The sequence below is a fragment of the Pseudophryne corroboree genome, chromosome 3, assembly GCF_028390025.1.
Source record: "Pseudophryne corroboree isolate aPseCor3 chromosome 3, aPseCor3.hap2, whole genome shotgun sequence".
Taxonomy (NCBI): domain Eukaryota; kingdom Metazoa; phylum Chordata; class Amphibia; order Anura; family Myobatrachidae; genus Pseudophryne; species Pseudophryne corroboree.
Window position 1 is genome coordinate 357,212,689 of NC_086446.1, and position 14,825 is coordinate 357,227,513.

The 14,825-nt window shown below is 39.5% G+C and overlaps 1 protein-coding gene across 1 annotated transcript; it reads right to left on the bottom strand.

The window, feature by feature from the left end:
- Nucleotides 1–3,287: 3,287 nt before the first annotated feature.
- LOC135055570 (keratin, type I cytoskeletal 17-like) lies at nucleotides 3,288–13,429 on the bottom strand. The gene is made up of 8 exons (XM_063959799.1): nucleotides 13,094–13,429; nucleotides 12,394–12,476; nucleotides 10,367–10,523; nucleotides 7,900–8,058; nucleotides 7,684–7,809; nucleotides 7,158–7,372; nucleotides 3,911–3,942; nucleotides 3,288–3,506 (listed from the first exon to the last, which is right to left on the bottom strand). Exons 1-8 carry the CDS (start codon nucleotides 13,427–13,429, stop codon nucleotides 3,403–3,405), a joined length of 1,212 nt encoding a protein of 403 aa, XP_063815869.1. The 3' UTR covers nucleotides 3,288–3,402.
- Nucleotides 13,430–14,825: the final 1,396 nt, after the last annotated feature.

Below are 14,825 nucleotides of genomic sequence, written 5' to 3' on the forward strand. Positions count from 1 at the left end.
TGGGACAATTTCTTCCTATCTGTTCTGTAATGGATTATGTTGAGATAACAAGAGAAATCTCAAAATGAATGGATACCCAGGGCATGAAATGACTTAGGGGGGAATCCAACTGGGGTTTTTCTCGCAGCCACAGGGTTTTGGCATTCAGTTGCAGAACAGAAAATGGAACACAGTGATTTCTAGAGATTTCTATTTTTTATTGCACCTCCAGGTCAGGTGCTCTGGGACCCCAGCTGCAGCCCCCGCCCCACTGAGGACTAATTAAGCAATTGGAAGTTTTCATTTAGCTTAATTATTCATATATTACTTACCTTCCAAAGCAGACCCTTTGAATCCAGCTTCAGAAGCTGGGTGTTCTGCAGCAGTGATGAGTATGTGAGGTGTGTGGAGAGTCTGTGAGTGTATGTTCCCTACTGGAAACGGCAGCTGAGAAAACTACATCTCCCAGCAGCCCTTGCACCTCACTGCATCCCCAGAATCTCTTAGCAGCCCTGGGACTACCAGAAGCCCCCTCCCCAGTTTGAAGATGGAGGGGAGACCCAGGGCCATCTTAACAGCAGTGTAGGCCCCTGGGCACTGCAATGCACTGTGGCCCCTAACCATCCTCCAGCAGTAGGGGTGGGGGGTGCTATCAGCAGCAGCTTTGATGACCCGCGGGCGGTAGTGGGTGTTCTATCTTCCACTCATCATGTAGGACCTGGAGCAGTAATTTCTGCTAATTACTCCTTTACTGCACAGATGGTGGGAGATGCGGTGAGAGGGAGAACACTAAACTGTAGAAGGGGGCATTGAGCTGAATGAAAGGGCCCCAGTACTTGATTTCCAGGGCAGTAGGGGGTGCAGGGGAGGGGTAGATAGTGGAGTGGGCTTAATATACATAATTTTCTGGTGAGAGGGCAGCTTGCTTGATTGCAGATATCTCAAATTCCTGGAAATAGATTTCTTAGCTTTCAATTGGATATAAAAGTAGAGAGTCCTACCTTTCAGGAAGTACTGGAGACTTGGGGATCAGAGATCAGGAACCAGAGCAATCCACCAGCGAAATTATAAAACTGCATACCAGGCATGTGGAGCTGGAGCAGGGACCAGCTGCTGGAAGGCTGATATCTCTGGTTATGGGCATAGTAGAGACAAGCTGCTAGTGTTCTGTGAAAGGGGAAAGTCCCAGCTTTTGGAGAATACCCTCATAAAAACTCTAAGTCAGACAGACCCTGAGATATCTGGTTGGGAAGAGCAATTAACAGGCTTGGATGGGGACCACTGCTTTGAAGTTGGATATCTCCGGTTCCCCAGGGCCGATTTTAAAAAATCTGGTACCCCTGGAAAGAGTGGACCCTCAGCTATCAGCATAGGGCCCTTATACTACTAGGGCCCTTGGGCAAGTGCCCATTGAGCCCATACGAAAAGACGGCTCTGGGGAGACCACCAGGAGGAGCAGAGACCACCGGTAATCTCCAAACAGGTGAGTATAATTTTGTATTATTTACTTTTTTTTCACGCCGTGGGATTTTAAGCACTGAAAACTCTGCAGCCACTTTTTTTTATTGGCTGTAGCTTGTATCGGGAGCCTGTATACCCATAGTAATCCAAAATTGGGCATGAGGTAAGCAAAGTTTTTCACCTCGCTAAACCTCACTCCCAATGGAATCAGCTTCATAGAATAACAACATTTCTGAGAGCTGAGTCGGGTGGAGAGGTCACAGCTTCCTGAAGTAATCACGGCGATGATGTGTGGGGGTCAGTCGCCAAGATCTCCACCTTCCACCTGTATCTGTCACTGCTGTGATACTGAACATGCCTGAAATATACACCGTGATGGGTGAATCTTACGTCACTGCAGGTAAAATATAATTTTGTATCTTAAACAAATCATTAATTCAGAGCTGTTAGCACGTGCAGAACGGGTCCTGAATTAATTGACAGGCTGCAGCTGTTAGGGGATAGCAAGGGGGCAGCACTGGGCAGTGTTCAAGAAAATGGGGCATGTCATTCTAATTTTCTGGGTGTGACGAGGTGACCAGTCTGAGAAGCCTTAAGCTGGGTACACACTGGTTGATATATCGGCGGTTCAACTGAATGGCCAATATATATCGTGGGTGCGTCGGTGGGTGTTTACCAGCGATATGTCTGTGAACAACGTCATTCACAGACATATCGCAACAGTTTTGCAGCACAGTCAGAGTACACTTGCTGCAGAGGCCACTGGTGACTGACATCACAACTTGGCAGGCACATATGATATGCCCTGTTGTGGTGTCAGCCACAACACATCGGACCGACAATTTGTACAGTACAGTAATGTGCAGTGAGGTGAGGCAGAGCCTTTCCTGGCATACTAACGTGTAAACCAGAGGCCTGATTTTATAAAGTATACGAAAAATACAAAGACGATATTAGAAATATCTTCTTTGTATTTTTCTAATCATTATAGTCAAAGCTCTGAAGTAAAAAGTCTATGGCTGGTGAGGTGCCTCCCCTGGCTATGTTTTCCACCCATGTCTGATCACAACTCTCCAAATTTCCAGAAGTATATACTGGTGCACCTTTATATAATTCCCACATGAACCCTCTTTCTCATATATTGTATGTAAATCTGGTTCTGGTACTAGTCAGTGCCTCCTGAGCCATTTACCTCACCACAAGTCCCAATCGTCAGACAAGTCATCGGATTAGCTGGATAGCTGATCCATTACCCTAGTGTGTACCCAGCATGAGTCTCTGGACGTAGAACTCAAATCTGCATTGTTGGTAGTAGTAGCCCCAGATGCTTCCTATGTCATTAGTATATTTTAGCATCACTGAAGATGAGGCACTGATGCTATTACCATCCATCTCTGAATCCTACCCTGAGCTCACGAGATTGTGACTAGACTGTGTGAATAAGTAACTTAAGAGAGAGGGAGAGAGAGAGAGAGAGAGAGAGAGAGAGAGAGAGAGAGAGAGAGAGAGAGACCAGAGGCCAGAGAAAGTGCTAGCTCATGGACAATTAACCTATTATGTAACCAAGAACTCTTTGGGAGGAAAACATAATAAAAATTATTCTTTAAATAGGAGATGGTGCGGTGCTGATTCATTTGTCACCTGTAATTGTACTGTGATCTCATTGAATCTGCCTGTTCAGGGGAACCTGTCAGGTTATCTACCCACTATACAGTATCTTGAGAAGAATTTATGAAAAAAGGTATTCAATTAAAATATGCGTATTTAGTTACATTAAGATAGTAAGACTAAACACCATTTTGTATTTCATGAAAGATGACAAAAATAAATTGCATGATACAGTTTATTGGATATTAATAGAATATATATTCGATCAGTTGTTTGCTGGCATTGATTAACTTTAAAACATAAGCAAATGCAGATCATATCATTTATAAAGATATTGAAAAAGTTACATTTTTATCATATTTTCAGCTTCTCTTCTGTTGCATTCACTTTCTGTGATATGACTTTGCCGTCTACGACTTCTTCAACGATGGTTGTGACTTTCCTGGTTTTCTTTGATTCTAAAGAATGCAGATGTATTTCTGTTAAGTTAGTTACTTATTATGTGGCTCATTTACAGATGTACCCCTGTTTTTTCCTTGATTTCCAACGTTCCGGTGTCGGCATTGTACCGCTGTGCGGGATCCCGGCGACGGTATTGTGATCACCAGGATCCCGTGTGGCGGTATTTAACCGCATACCGTACTAACATAGTCTTCATTATATTGACCTTTACAATGTGCTTTGTAGATACTGGAACTCTATTTTTACAGATGTGTATTTAAAGTTATATTGCTGAATACTACACCAAAGCATCAATGTCAGTAAAGTTTAAGGTTGTTATATTAAATATACATATGCAAATGTTACTTTTTAACTAGTGTTTGTTAAGGCAGATTGACTACATTCAAGAATGCACACATACCTTTCACTGGAGCTGGCTCTTTGTATTGCCATCTAGAAAACACACAATAATGTATATCAACTTGATTATAATATTCCTTATGGTACAATTTCCCTTAATAAGACATTGTGCATGATGCAGAACTGAAAATAAGTCAGCAGAATTTACACCTGCAGTGCATATATGGACTAAGAGCCTAATTCAGGTTGGATCGCAGTGTGCCATCCAACTGCAAAAAATTAGAAATAATGCAGGCGCATTTTCTGTGGAGAGGGGTGCAGAAAATGTGATCGCCTCAGTCACGGGGCAGGGAGGGGGTAGGCAATGCTCCATTAACAGGGAAGAGATGGAGCTTTGCATGGGCAGAGGATGGCAAAGGGGTGTGGGGCGGGGCGGTGCGGCGCGAATGGGGGCGTGATCGCGGTGGCTGTGTGACATCACACACAGCTGCCTCGATCGGAAACATGGCGATGGGCCTCCTGCGATCGCAATTTCTGCTTTTGAAGGGGGGGGGGGGGAAGGCGGCGGTCAGCATGCTGGGTGGTCCCCAAGAATGCGAACAGAAGGATTGCAATTCTGCAATCCTTACTGAATTAGGCCCTAAATGTGGATGTTCACAATAATTATAAAAATTTAAAAAAATAAAAAAAAGAGGTATAGGACACCTACGTGTTTCTGGTTATAAATGACTGACAAAGTGCTACCTAGTTTTACCATTGAGCCGGAAAATGTTTAGCAATTGAAAGAAAGTGACAGAGCACAAAGATGCTAAAACCATAAAGTGACTTCAATCAAACAATAATACATAAATAAAAAAATAAAATTATCCAAATAGAGTATCAAGTGCTAATTATAATAATAATAATAATAATAATAATAATAATAGTAATAATAATAATAATAATAATAAAATATTCTCCATAAAACTTTTTATTCTATCAAGGTGACAATGCCCAATGCTACCCAGTTATGTCTAGTCAGCTGCAAGTGGAGATATATGGATATGACTACAGTATATTTGCCCATTAGATATGTAAGGTGTCATTTTAGTAAAATAATAATAATAATAATAATAATAATAATCTTTTTTATACTTCGAATATATATATATATATGTGGAAACATCATCCACAGGCCACAGAAATAATCACAGATAAATTGCTGCATTATGTTCTGGTGCAAGTAGGAGGTTGCGCTGATTTTCCCAATCATTTTAAAATGATAGTGTGAAATTTGCTGTCTATTCATAAAAGTAATCTAATATCAGTGCCTCACTGATGTCTTTAAAATAGCAAATAAAATTAATCTATGTACAGTATATATTTTTAAAATAGAAATGGACTTTTATTCCTCTGCCAAAACGTCACAGATACAGAGGTCATCTTATCCTTTCATCTATTAAATCTTCAAGTTAAAAAAAGATTTTAGAATAAAAATTAATACAGTGTGAAACGGCTGATGTGATATTAGATTAGAAAAAAAATTAAGAAGTACTTTTGGAAGATACATTTGTTTTTAATGTGTTTGATAATAATATCTTATGTTGCTATCTATTAACTAAATAAAGTTTGGTTATTTTTTTTTATTTCTGAAGCCTGGTACCATAATAATTACATTTCATATTTCATCTTGTAGATAGACAGTAGTGATGAAATGTCCAAGAAATGGCAATACAACAAATTGATTGCTTGCAAGATTCCCCTGCTAGCCCTCTTTCATACCCTCTAACACTCCAATAAGAAAAACTGATAAACAGTAAAATAAGCCACACTTGCAATAAGAGCCAGCCCCACCCTGGTCTAGCTGATCACATTCCCATTTGGTCATGCCTACACTTCTATTCTGGACCTACAGGGGGGGGGGGGTATCCTATTACTAGTGGTGATTTACCACATGGCAAAAATGGCTATCCAATTAAAGCCCCTTTTTACCATGCGCTTAATTACCCTGTGTCACATGGAAACAATTAGGTTTCTCGAAAAGCTGTGGCCCCATGTGTGTCTGCGGCAGTCATCGCAGATTTTGAGATGATTAATCAGGGATTTAGTTTTGCATGCCTGAGGCAGGCAGACCAAAACCCTGTTAAGTGTCGGCACCCAGGGCTAATAGAATAGCCCTTGGCACATAGCCAGATTAAGGGGGATGCAGGGCATACTGTACCCCGGGCCCCCCTTTGTCAGGGCCCCCCCCAGCCAGAACACACTGACATTGCTAGCTTTCCCTCTTCAGCAGCAGAAGAACCAGCAGTCAGAAGTGAAGTGAAGGCAGAGACACAGGAATATCATGTTTCATGAACTACCGACAGAGCTTTCCGACCAGAGGAGAGATAGGAGGATGGAGAGAGCTGTAAGTGGCACAGGGATCCCAGCTTCTCATCTTCCCTGCTTGGGTGTCTGAGTCCTGTGTAAACTGTTATGTAACTATACCATTTGGGTCTAGAGATAGAGACACACACAGATTCCTCCTGAGTCATGCCCCAGTGTGTAAGTAGTACAGAGTCTGCTGCTATCATTGCATGTGACAAGATAAATTATTGTGTATTTTAAGGTTAAGCTGTCTTTATTACACTACAAGAAACTTTCAATTAGTTGGAGCTATAAACAGTACCCAGGCATTATTAAACTATTAGTTAAAACTAATATACACCATTGGTTTAAATTTAATATACACAAACCATACCTCCCACCATGACCCATTCCAGGTGGGACAACATGCTCTCTACCTGGACTTCCTTCTTAATTTATGATTGCGATCACCTGTGTTGAAATGCCTTTCTTATCAATTAAATAGTTCAACACAGGTGACGCCAATTGTATATTAAGTGGGAAGTCCAGGTAGAGAGCATTTTGTCCCTATTGGAATAGGACATGTTGGGATGTATGCAGAATCTAATATACACCCCCCACCTTCCACCCGGGCCCCCCTATCTTAAGTGCACCGGGCACCCCCAAGGCTTAATCTGGCCCTGCCTTGGCATGGTAATTAGCTGTGGTAAATAACCGCAACTAATATCATATTGCTCATAGCCTGCCTGAAACTATCAATCTTGGAGATACTTTTTTATTATAAATACTAGATATTATGTTCATATTCTTCTACTGTATGTAATACTATATTCTTGTACTGTGTTGTTTCAGTAGTACAATACTGACTAGTAATTTGACTATTTTCTACTTCAGAATCATGTAAGGAGGCTTAATGATTATCTTAAGTAGCAACCACTAAATTAGTACTTCATTAATTTTATCATGTGCATTGTGAAACTTACGCTTCTCCGTCAAGTAGTCTACGGTAAGTCTCGATCTCCATTTCTAGACGGGTCTTGATGTCCAGAAGAAGTTTGTACTCTGCATTCTGACGTTCCAGATCACTGCGGACCTGACTCAACTGTTCTTCCACATTTCCCACATATCCCTGTAGTTGTGCCAACTGACTACTGTAACAATGCTCCGTCTCAGCCAGTGAGTGCTCCAGGGAGGATTTCTGTTATTTTTTATCACGACAAACCCAGTTAACAGATGTGCTTCATATCAATTGATCTAATTTCTTGACAAGGTTACAATCACAACTAACAGCAAGTAATAATTGTCTTTACTTTCTCTATTATTAATTTTATCTAAATATAAATAAAGATGGCACAGACAGTTAAAAATATATTTGGTGCTGTATATTTTTTGGAATATTTAATTAATCTTGTTGCATGCTGAGCAGTGCAATAAAGTCTACTCCACATGTGCTATGCTTCTTCCACAAAATTCCTATTTAAATGAACCACAGAAAAATAAAATGGTTACCATGGCAAGTTGTGCTTGAAGTTCAATTTCTAGTTCTTGCAGTGTGCGCCTAAGTTCTGTCAGCTGAGTTTTGTGAGACTCGGCCATTTCACTGCTGTGGGAAATCTCCTGGTGCATCTCAGAGCTCTACAAACATATGGAAATTATGACAAAAACAGCCATAGCGTTCGATCCCCTGAAAAATACATCCTGAACATTTTGAACATAATACTGTACCTTTTGTTTAAACCATTCTTCAGCCTTCTGTCTGTTCTGTTCAGCGATTTCTTCATATTGTGACCGCATGTCACTAAGAAGTTTGCTAAGATCAATACCAGGGGCTGCGTCCATTTCCACATTAATGTCACCTTTCTGTCCTCTCAAAGCCTTCATTTCCTGAGAAACAAGAAAAATCCATGTAACTTTTATTAGGGCATCACAAGAAAAACCTAGATAAACACAAAAATAAAATGTGAGCTCATACTTATTAAGAACAAAACTACTCTCTTTAAATCGTCTGTAACTTCAAATATACTTAAACAATGTCTAGGTCCAGGGGTGTAGCCAGAACTTTGTGGGCCTTATAGAAACATGTGGAAGGGCTCCTGTCTCATTACTTCTAGAGACACCTCCCTGCAGCAGGTGTTCATTTTATGTCTCATAATAGTGCCCTAGTTCATTTTCCGAACCATAGCAGTGCCGTAGTTAATGTTTTGCTCCATAATAGTGCCTTAGTTTTTTTTAAAGCCCAGTTTCACGTTGTCACATTGTAGGGCTGCCAATACATATTTTGCAACACAATACCCTCAAATCACATTATGACATACAGTGGGGCATATGTATTAACCTGGAGAAGGTATAAGGAAGTGATAAACCAGTAATAATTGCAAGGTGATAAACGCACCAGCCAATCAGCTCCAATATTTAAAGTAACAGTTAGGAGCTGATTGGCTGGTGCGTTTATCACCTTGCACTTATTACTTGTTTATCACTTCCTTATGCTCTCTCCAGGCTTAATACATCTGCCCCAGTGTCCCCAGTTCATATTATGGGGTTTATGTACTAAGCCTTGGAGAGAGATAAAGTGGACAGAGCTAAAGTACCAACCAACCAGCTCCTGTCATTTTATTAAACACAGCCACACATGCCAGTTAGGAGCTGATTGGCTGGCACTTTATCTCTGTCCACTTTATCTCTCCAATGCTTAGTACATAGACCCCTATGTCACATTACAGTGACCCCAGTTCATATTATACCACACTAAAGTGCCTCCACTTCATATTTTCCCACGTTACAGTGCTCCAATTCATATTATGTAACATGATGGTCAGTTTATTTTATACCACATTACAATGAGCAAGTCTAGGGGCGTACCTATATAAATTGCAGGCCCCAAGGCAAAAGTTGTTATGGGCCGCTATGTACTAACCAATGGTGAAAAATATTTACACTACAGTATAACACATAAAATTGACAGGGAAGGTGGCCCCCTTTCAGCCCTGGGTCCTATAGCAGCTGCACTCCCTGCACCTATGGTAGCTGCACATTTGTCTAGTCTATGCATTAATCTGTTTAAGGTAAAGTACTTTATACTTTATTAATTTTGTACTCAGAGTTACTTTAACAGATCAGTGGGTACAGGGCATATTACGCATAGTCTAATCTCACACGAGTGGTACTTGCAAGTGTATTCTATAAATACTGTATTCCATTTCAAATAAAGCCAAGTATTCTGAAAAAAAGATCAGAGTCTTTAATGACTCATTTTTACAAATCAAGTTAGGTTTAGAGTCTGAACTTCAGCTTGTAAGTGTAAATAATACAATAAAATCAGATTTAGAATTTGACACATGGGTATATGGCTAGGTAAGGGCAAGCGTTCGGATTAAGGCTAATATGTGTTTTGGTTTAATTTTTATTATTTAATATAGAACCAAAGTATTTTAGGATGTTGGTAGTGAATCAACTTATTTGAACAAGAGACTGCATATTTTTTTAAAAAAAGGTCTCTTGTTTTCCACAACACCAGGAGGGAAGATGCTGTTAGTGTTTGTATTTAGGCCCTATTACTAGAACATCAGAACACATGCCCCTTATATTGGGGTCTATGCGGTGTCTATGCAGGTCTAAGCAGTGAAAAGGATGGAGAAGTGAGCCAGTGGAGAAGTTGCCCATGGCAACCAATGAAGTAACATTTATAATTTGCATACTATACAATTGTACGGAGCAGCTGATTGGTTGCCATGGGCAACTTTTCCACTGGCTTCTCCACTCTTTTTACCGCTTCATGAATATACTTTATTAAAATTGCTTTGTATAGGGTACACTGGCTGAAGAGTTTTATCCTTGAGCAATCCAGTCCAAAGCTGAAAGATACATGTAACTGTAAGAGGTTAAGTATTATTTGTCGACATTCATAATGTTGACAATCAAACTCTTAAATCCAATATGTTGACAGGTATTTCATGTTCATCATGTCAGCATGTACAAAGTCAACTTGCAACATATCAATTTTGATATAAAATTACTGTGTTCCTAATATTGACACCTATTTTAAAATTGTCACTACTCTAAGGCTAAGTTCTAACCATAAGATTAGTATTTGTCAACATGATAACTATATAGAAATGTCATATGTCAACATGGTGCAGGTATCGACATGTAGAATGTCAACATTTTAACTATGTCAACATGGTAAAATTACCTCTTCATGGTTTCTCTTCATGCATTCAATCTCTTCCTTTAGACTTTCCAACTGAGATGCAAGGTTGGACTTTGTGAAAGTCAATTCATCTAGTAACCTACGTAGGCCACAGATGTCTGATTCAACAGTCTGATGAAGACAGGCCTCATTCTCATACCTAAAATGGAACTTCATATTAAACACATACTTGCAAATATGTAGATACAGTACATGACATTACATTTAGAAAAAAATGAAAGGTAACTCCACGTATTGATAAAAAAATATTTTGCCTAATTAAAATCCTTATGCTGGAAACTACTTCTTTATGGGATTACTTCTGATGTTATGACTTATGCTCTAAATCAGCAGTTATAGAACAAGAGTCACAAGACATGGCTGTTGTTGGTCTTTAAAGATTTGTGTATAAAAAACTGACCGCCTTATCAACATATGTAACCATGAGAACAAACTGTGCACTGCAGCTGTTTGTCTGGTTATAGATATTATTAAGGGGAGGAAATATATATTAAACATTCTAAAGTGGACACGTGGAGAAATATCAACCAATCAGCTTCTAGCTGCTATTAGTACATTCTATAAAATGATAACTAGAAGCTGGTTGCTATATGCAACTTCTCCACTTGTCCTCTTTAGAATGTTTGATATATCCCCTCCTCAGTAATTCACATGACTGTGAAATGTCAGCAGCCTCCACATCTTCAACTTCAACTATTAAGGTGGGTACTCACTAGTAGATATATCTGCAGATCAAATGATCTGCAGATATATCTATGGACGGATAGGGCAGTGTGTTGAGCATACACACTGCCCGATCTGTCGGGGACTGACGTCATGAACTGGGCGGGCGTGTACACACGCCCACCCAGTTCAGCTGTTAATCACCGCCGGCCGCCACAGCATGTGTACGGGCAGTCGGCCGACCGCCGTACACACACAGCGACGCGCCAATATATCGGTAGATATATTGGCCGTCATTTGTGCTGCGGGGCTGACGCTATACGTCTGTGAATGACGGAGTTCACAGACGTATCGGCCGTACACACTGGCCAACGGACCCGCGATATACCGGCCATTTAAGAGAACGGCCGATATATCGGCCAGTGCGTACGGGCCTTTAATTTTGGGCACATGCCAATTATTTCAACTATTTAAACTTTTCCATTATATTGTAGTATTCAGCACAATGATTTTCATGTTAAAACGAAAAACTTTTATATATTTTTTTTATGAAGGGAAGTAATTTTTGAATACTGATGCTATTTTTAAACATGTGTATGTATTTGCCGATTGTCTGAAGTAAAAGATGAATACAAAACATGATTTCAGTAAATTAAATGTTAATTATTTCTTGATTAGACACACTACCTGGAAAGCATATTATTTGAAACTAGCAATTTTAACCTGTCATTCACTGTGTGGAGAGTTGGTTTTATTTCTCCCACCTGTTTTTCTTTTCTCCACCTTTTCCCCCGCCCCATGGGCTGATGTGTGATTGGGCATTTTATATGCCATCACAGCAGTGGGACCCTTTAGCAGGGTGCAGAGTAGATACATGCTCTGGCTCCCACCACAGATGGCAGAGGAAAGACAGCCATTCAGGATTGAAAATGATAGATATATTAGATTTTATGGGCAGGTGCAAAAAAACATTGGAACCTTAGTGTAATAACATTGATAAACATTATATTTATTCACTAATTATTATTGTGTGATAAATTATGTTCATTTTGGTTAATTCACTAAAGAAATTTGCTTTGTGCCTTCATAAAATTGATTTTGGAATTGGATTGACTAATCTTCATATTGTATTAAGGGGGTTATTGACACTAATGGGCAAAACCATGTTACACTGCAGTTGGGGCAGATATAACATGTGCAGAGAGAGTTAGATTTGAGGGGTGTGTTCAAACTGAAATGTTAATTGCAGTGTGAAAATAAAGCAGACAGTATTTACCCTGCACAGAAACAAAATAACCCACATGTACCTTACATGTACTCTTTGAGTAGACTGTGTCTTAACTTACTTAAGTCTGAAGTCTTCTGCCGCCAATTTGGCATTGTCAATTTGCAGGACAAGTCTGGCGCTGTCTGTACTTTCCGCTAGGATCTAGGAATGACAAGACAATCCACAAAATCAGAAGACAACAAAGAAAATGTTAGAGTACAGTTTATCTTTTTGTAGCAGTCATCTTTCTGAAACTTGTTAAACTACACACTAGACTTCTAGGTGTCAAGTTAATTTCCACTGTATTTTGAACTTAGAAAATAAAATTAGTATTTAAGTAGTAGCAATTAGCTGTGTAGTTGTTACAATTGTATTTTCTGGTACACAGTGTAAATTATTTTCTTAAATCAGTCACATACTGTTTTTTTTGTACTTTTAGTTCATACTAAGTTTGAATATTAAAATTAAGTATCCCATGATTCATTTATAACTCATAATGTTTTTAACCTTAACCCTTATCAATTATACTCTTTGAATAAAAATATACTATAGCTGTTTGAAATTTAACTACTTTTACAAAATTATATAAAATTATGAGTAAAAAAATGAGTTGCAGTTATACAGTCATTGTACCAAAAAGGTTCAGCTGGATGACCTAAAAGTTTAAAACCTTGGCTTTAGAGTCTAACCAATATTCAGTTATTCATCGCTCTATGTTCAGAACTCAGAATATGGATAAGCATTCTTCAGAAACGCGTCCTATATTTCCCTTCATTTACCCTGTTTTTGAGGTCTTCAATAATGCTGAAGTATCTTGTGTAGTCTCCCGGGATTGTTTTCTGCTGGTGCTTAATGTACCACTCCTTAATTTTTGATTCAAGGTCAGCATTGGCATCTTCCAGGGCCCTCACTTTATCCAGGTAAGAAGCCAGTCGGACGTTCAGGTTTTGCATGGTCTCCTTTTCACCACCATGCAAAAGACCATCATTTGCATTGAAACTCCCAACTGCAAAGTGCTCAGATCCTTTAGCCAGGTCTACAGCCATACTGCTAACTCTGTGACTACTACCACTAACTGATGATCTGACAGATCCACTTTTCCATGTACAAGACATTGTGTATAATGGCAGATCCAACTTCTGTAGTCTTCAAGGATCTTTTGACAAATCACACAGCACAACTTAGATACAGTAGAATAGAATATTTATACCTGTCAGTGGGGTGGGTGTAGTATCCTCTTTTCTAGATTTTTACTATAAAACAGCCTATAAATCCTGGCTGGATTAATATAAATTGTAAGAGAGAAGAATATCCTCACTTTGTTTCGCTTTTTCATTTTGCTGAAAACCCCTTCAGGCTGTCTGCCTTTTTTATTGTTAGTGCTCAGCTTATTGGTTTTAAGAAATAAATCTACTATTTTTATTATAACTTTGAAGTGTGTCATTTTTTTCTACAACTTCTTTGTCTGTGACAATGATAATGAACAGACAGTCAGGAAAATAATTATTAGGTGCAGTTTTATATACAACATTTCTAAAGGACTGTCTAGCCAGTATCTTCGGTATTACCAGTCTTTTTGAAGTTCTCAGTTTCGTCCTATATTCAAAAACTGTGCTTATTTTATACGTTGTTTCTTAATTTCCATGTAGGTCACTTATTATATGTTTGCATGATTTTTTAGTACGTTTATAATGTCAAACCCTAAAGTCTTTATTAGTAAATGATAAATGATAAATATTGCAGAAAGTGATGGAAAAGTCATTTAGGGGGTTAATACTGGCCGTACATTTTACAGACTGGTATTTAACAATGTTTCCACCTTTGAATTCCAAACTCCACAACATTCTTTTGCTTACTCTTGTTTGCATTTTGTGGGTCCCTCCTCTATAAAGAGCCAACATATTATGCAACACTGTTATTTTACTTGTATGAAACAGAACCCATGTCACCAACAATGTGATGCAGTGATTAACTATTCAGAGGGAGTAAAAATGGACTCAGGCCCATAGGTGTAGCTTTGGCTGACCTCAGGCAAAAGATACCCAAAAAGAACCAGTTCAGTGGGTGTAGCTTTGGTTGGCAAAAAAGTAGCCCTTGCCCCCAATGTGAGCAGCAAAATACAGACTGAAGACTATTGCCCAGTAAGGAGCTGTATGACCCTGGTTGTCAGCATCTGATTACAAAGTCTATTTTGCCAGAAAACCAGACACCCATGGTGCAATATATGAATAAAAACCCCAGTCTGTTTGCAGCTCTTTGGTAGTGTCAGGGCCATAGAGAGATTGGCTGGGCATAGCCTAATCACAGAGGTGTGGCCACAACCACTTAACCCCCCCCCCCAAAAAAAAAAAAAACCCTCTACAACCTGAATGGCACGGGGGAGTTTACCATGGGCATGGGGCAAATCCAGGGGGAGGGGACGACGCGATCAGTGTGATCACTAACCCCCCTTGCAGTCAGTGGAGACTGCTGCACTCAGTTTCAGTGGCTGCCAGCTGGCTGACATGTAGT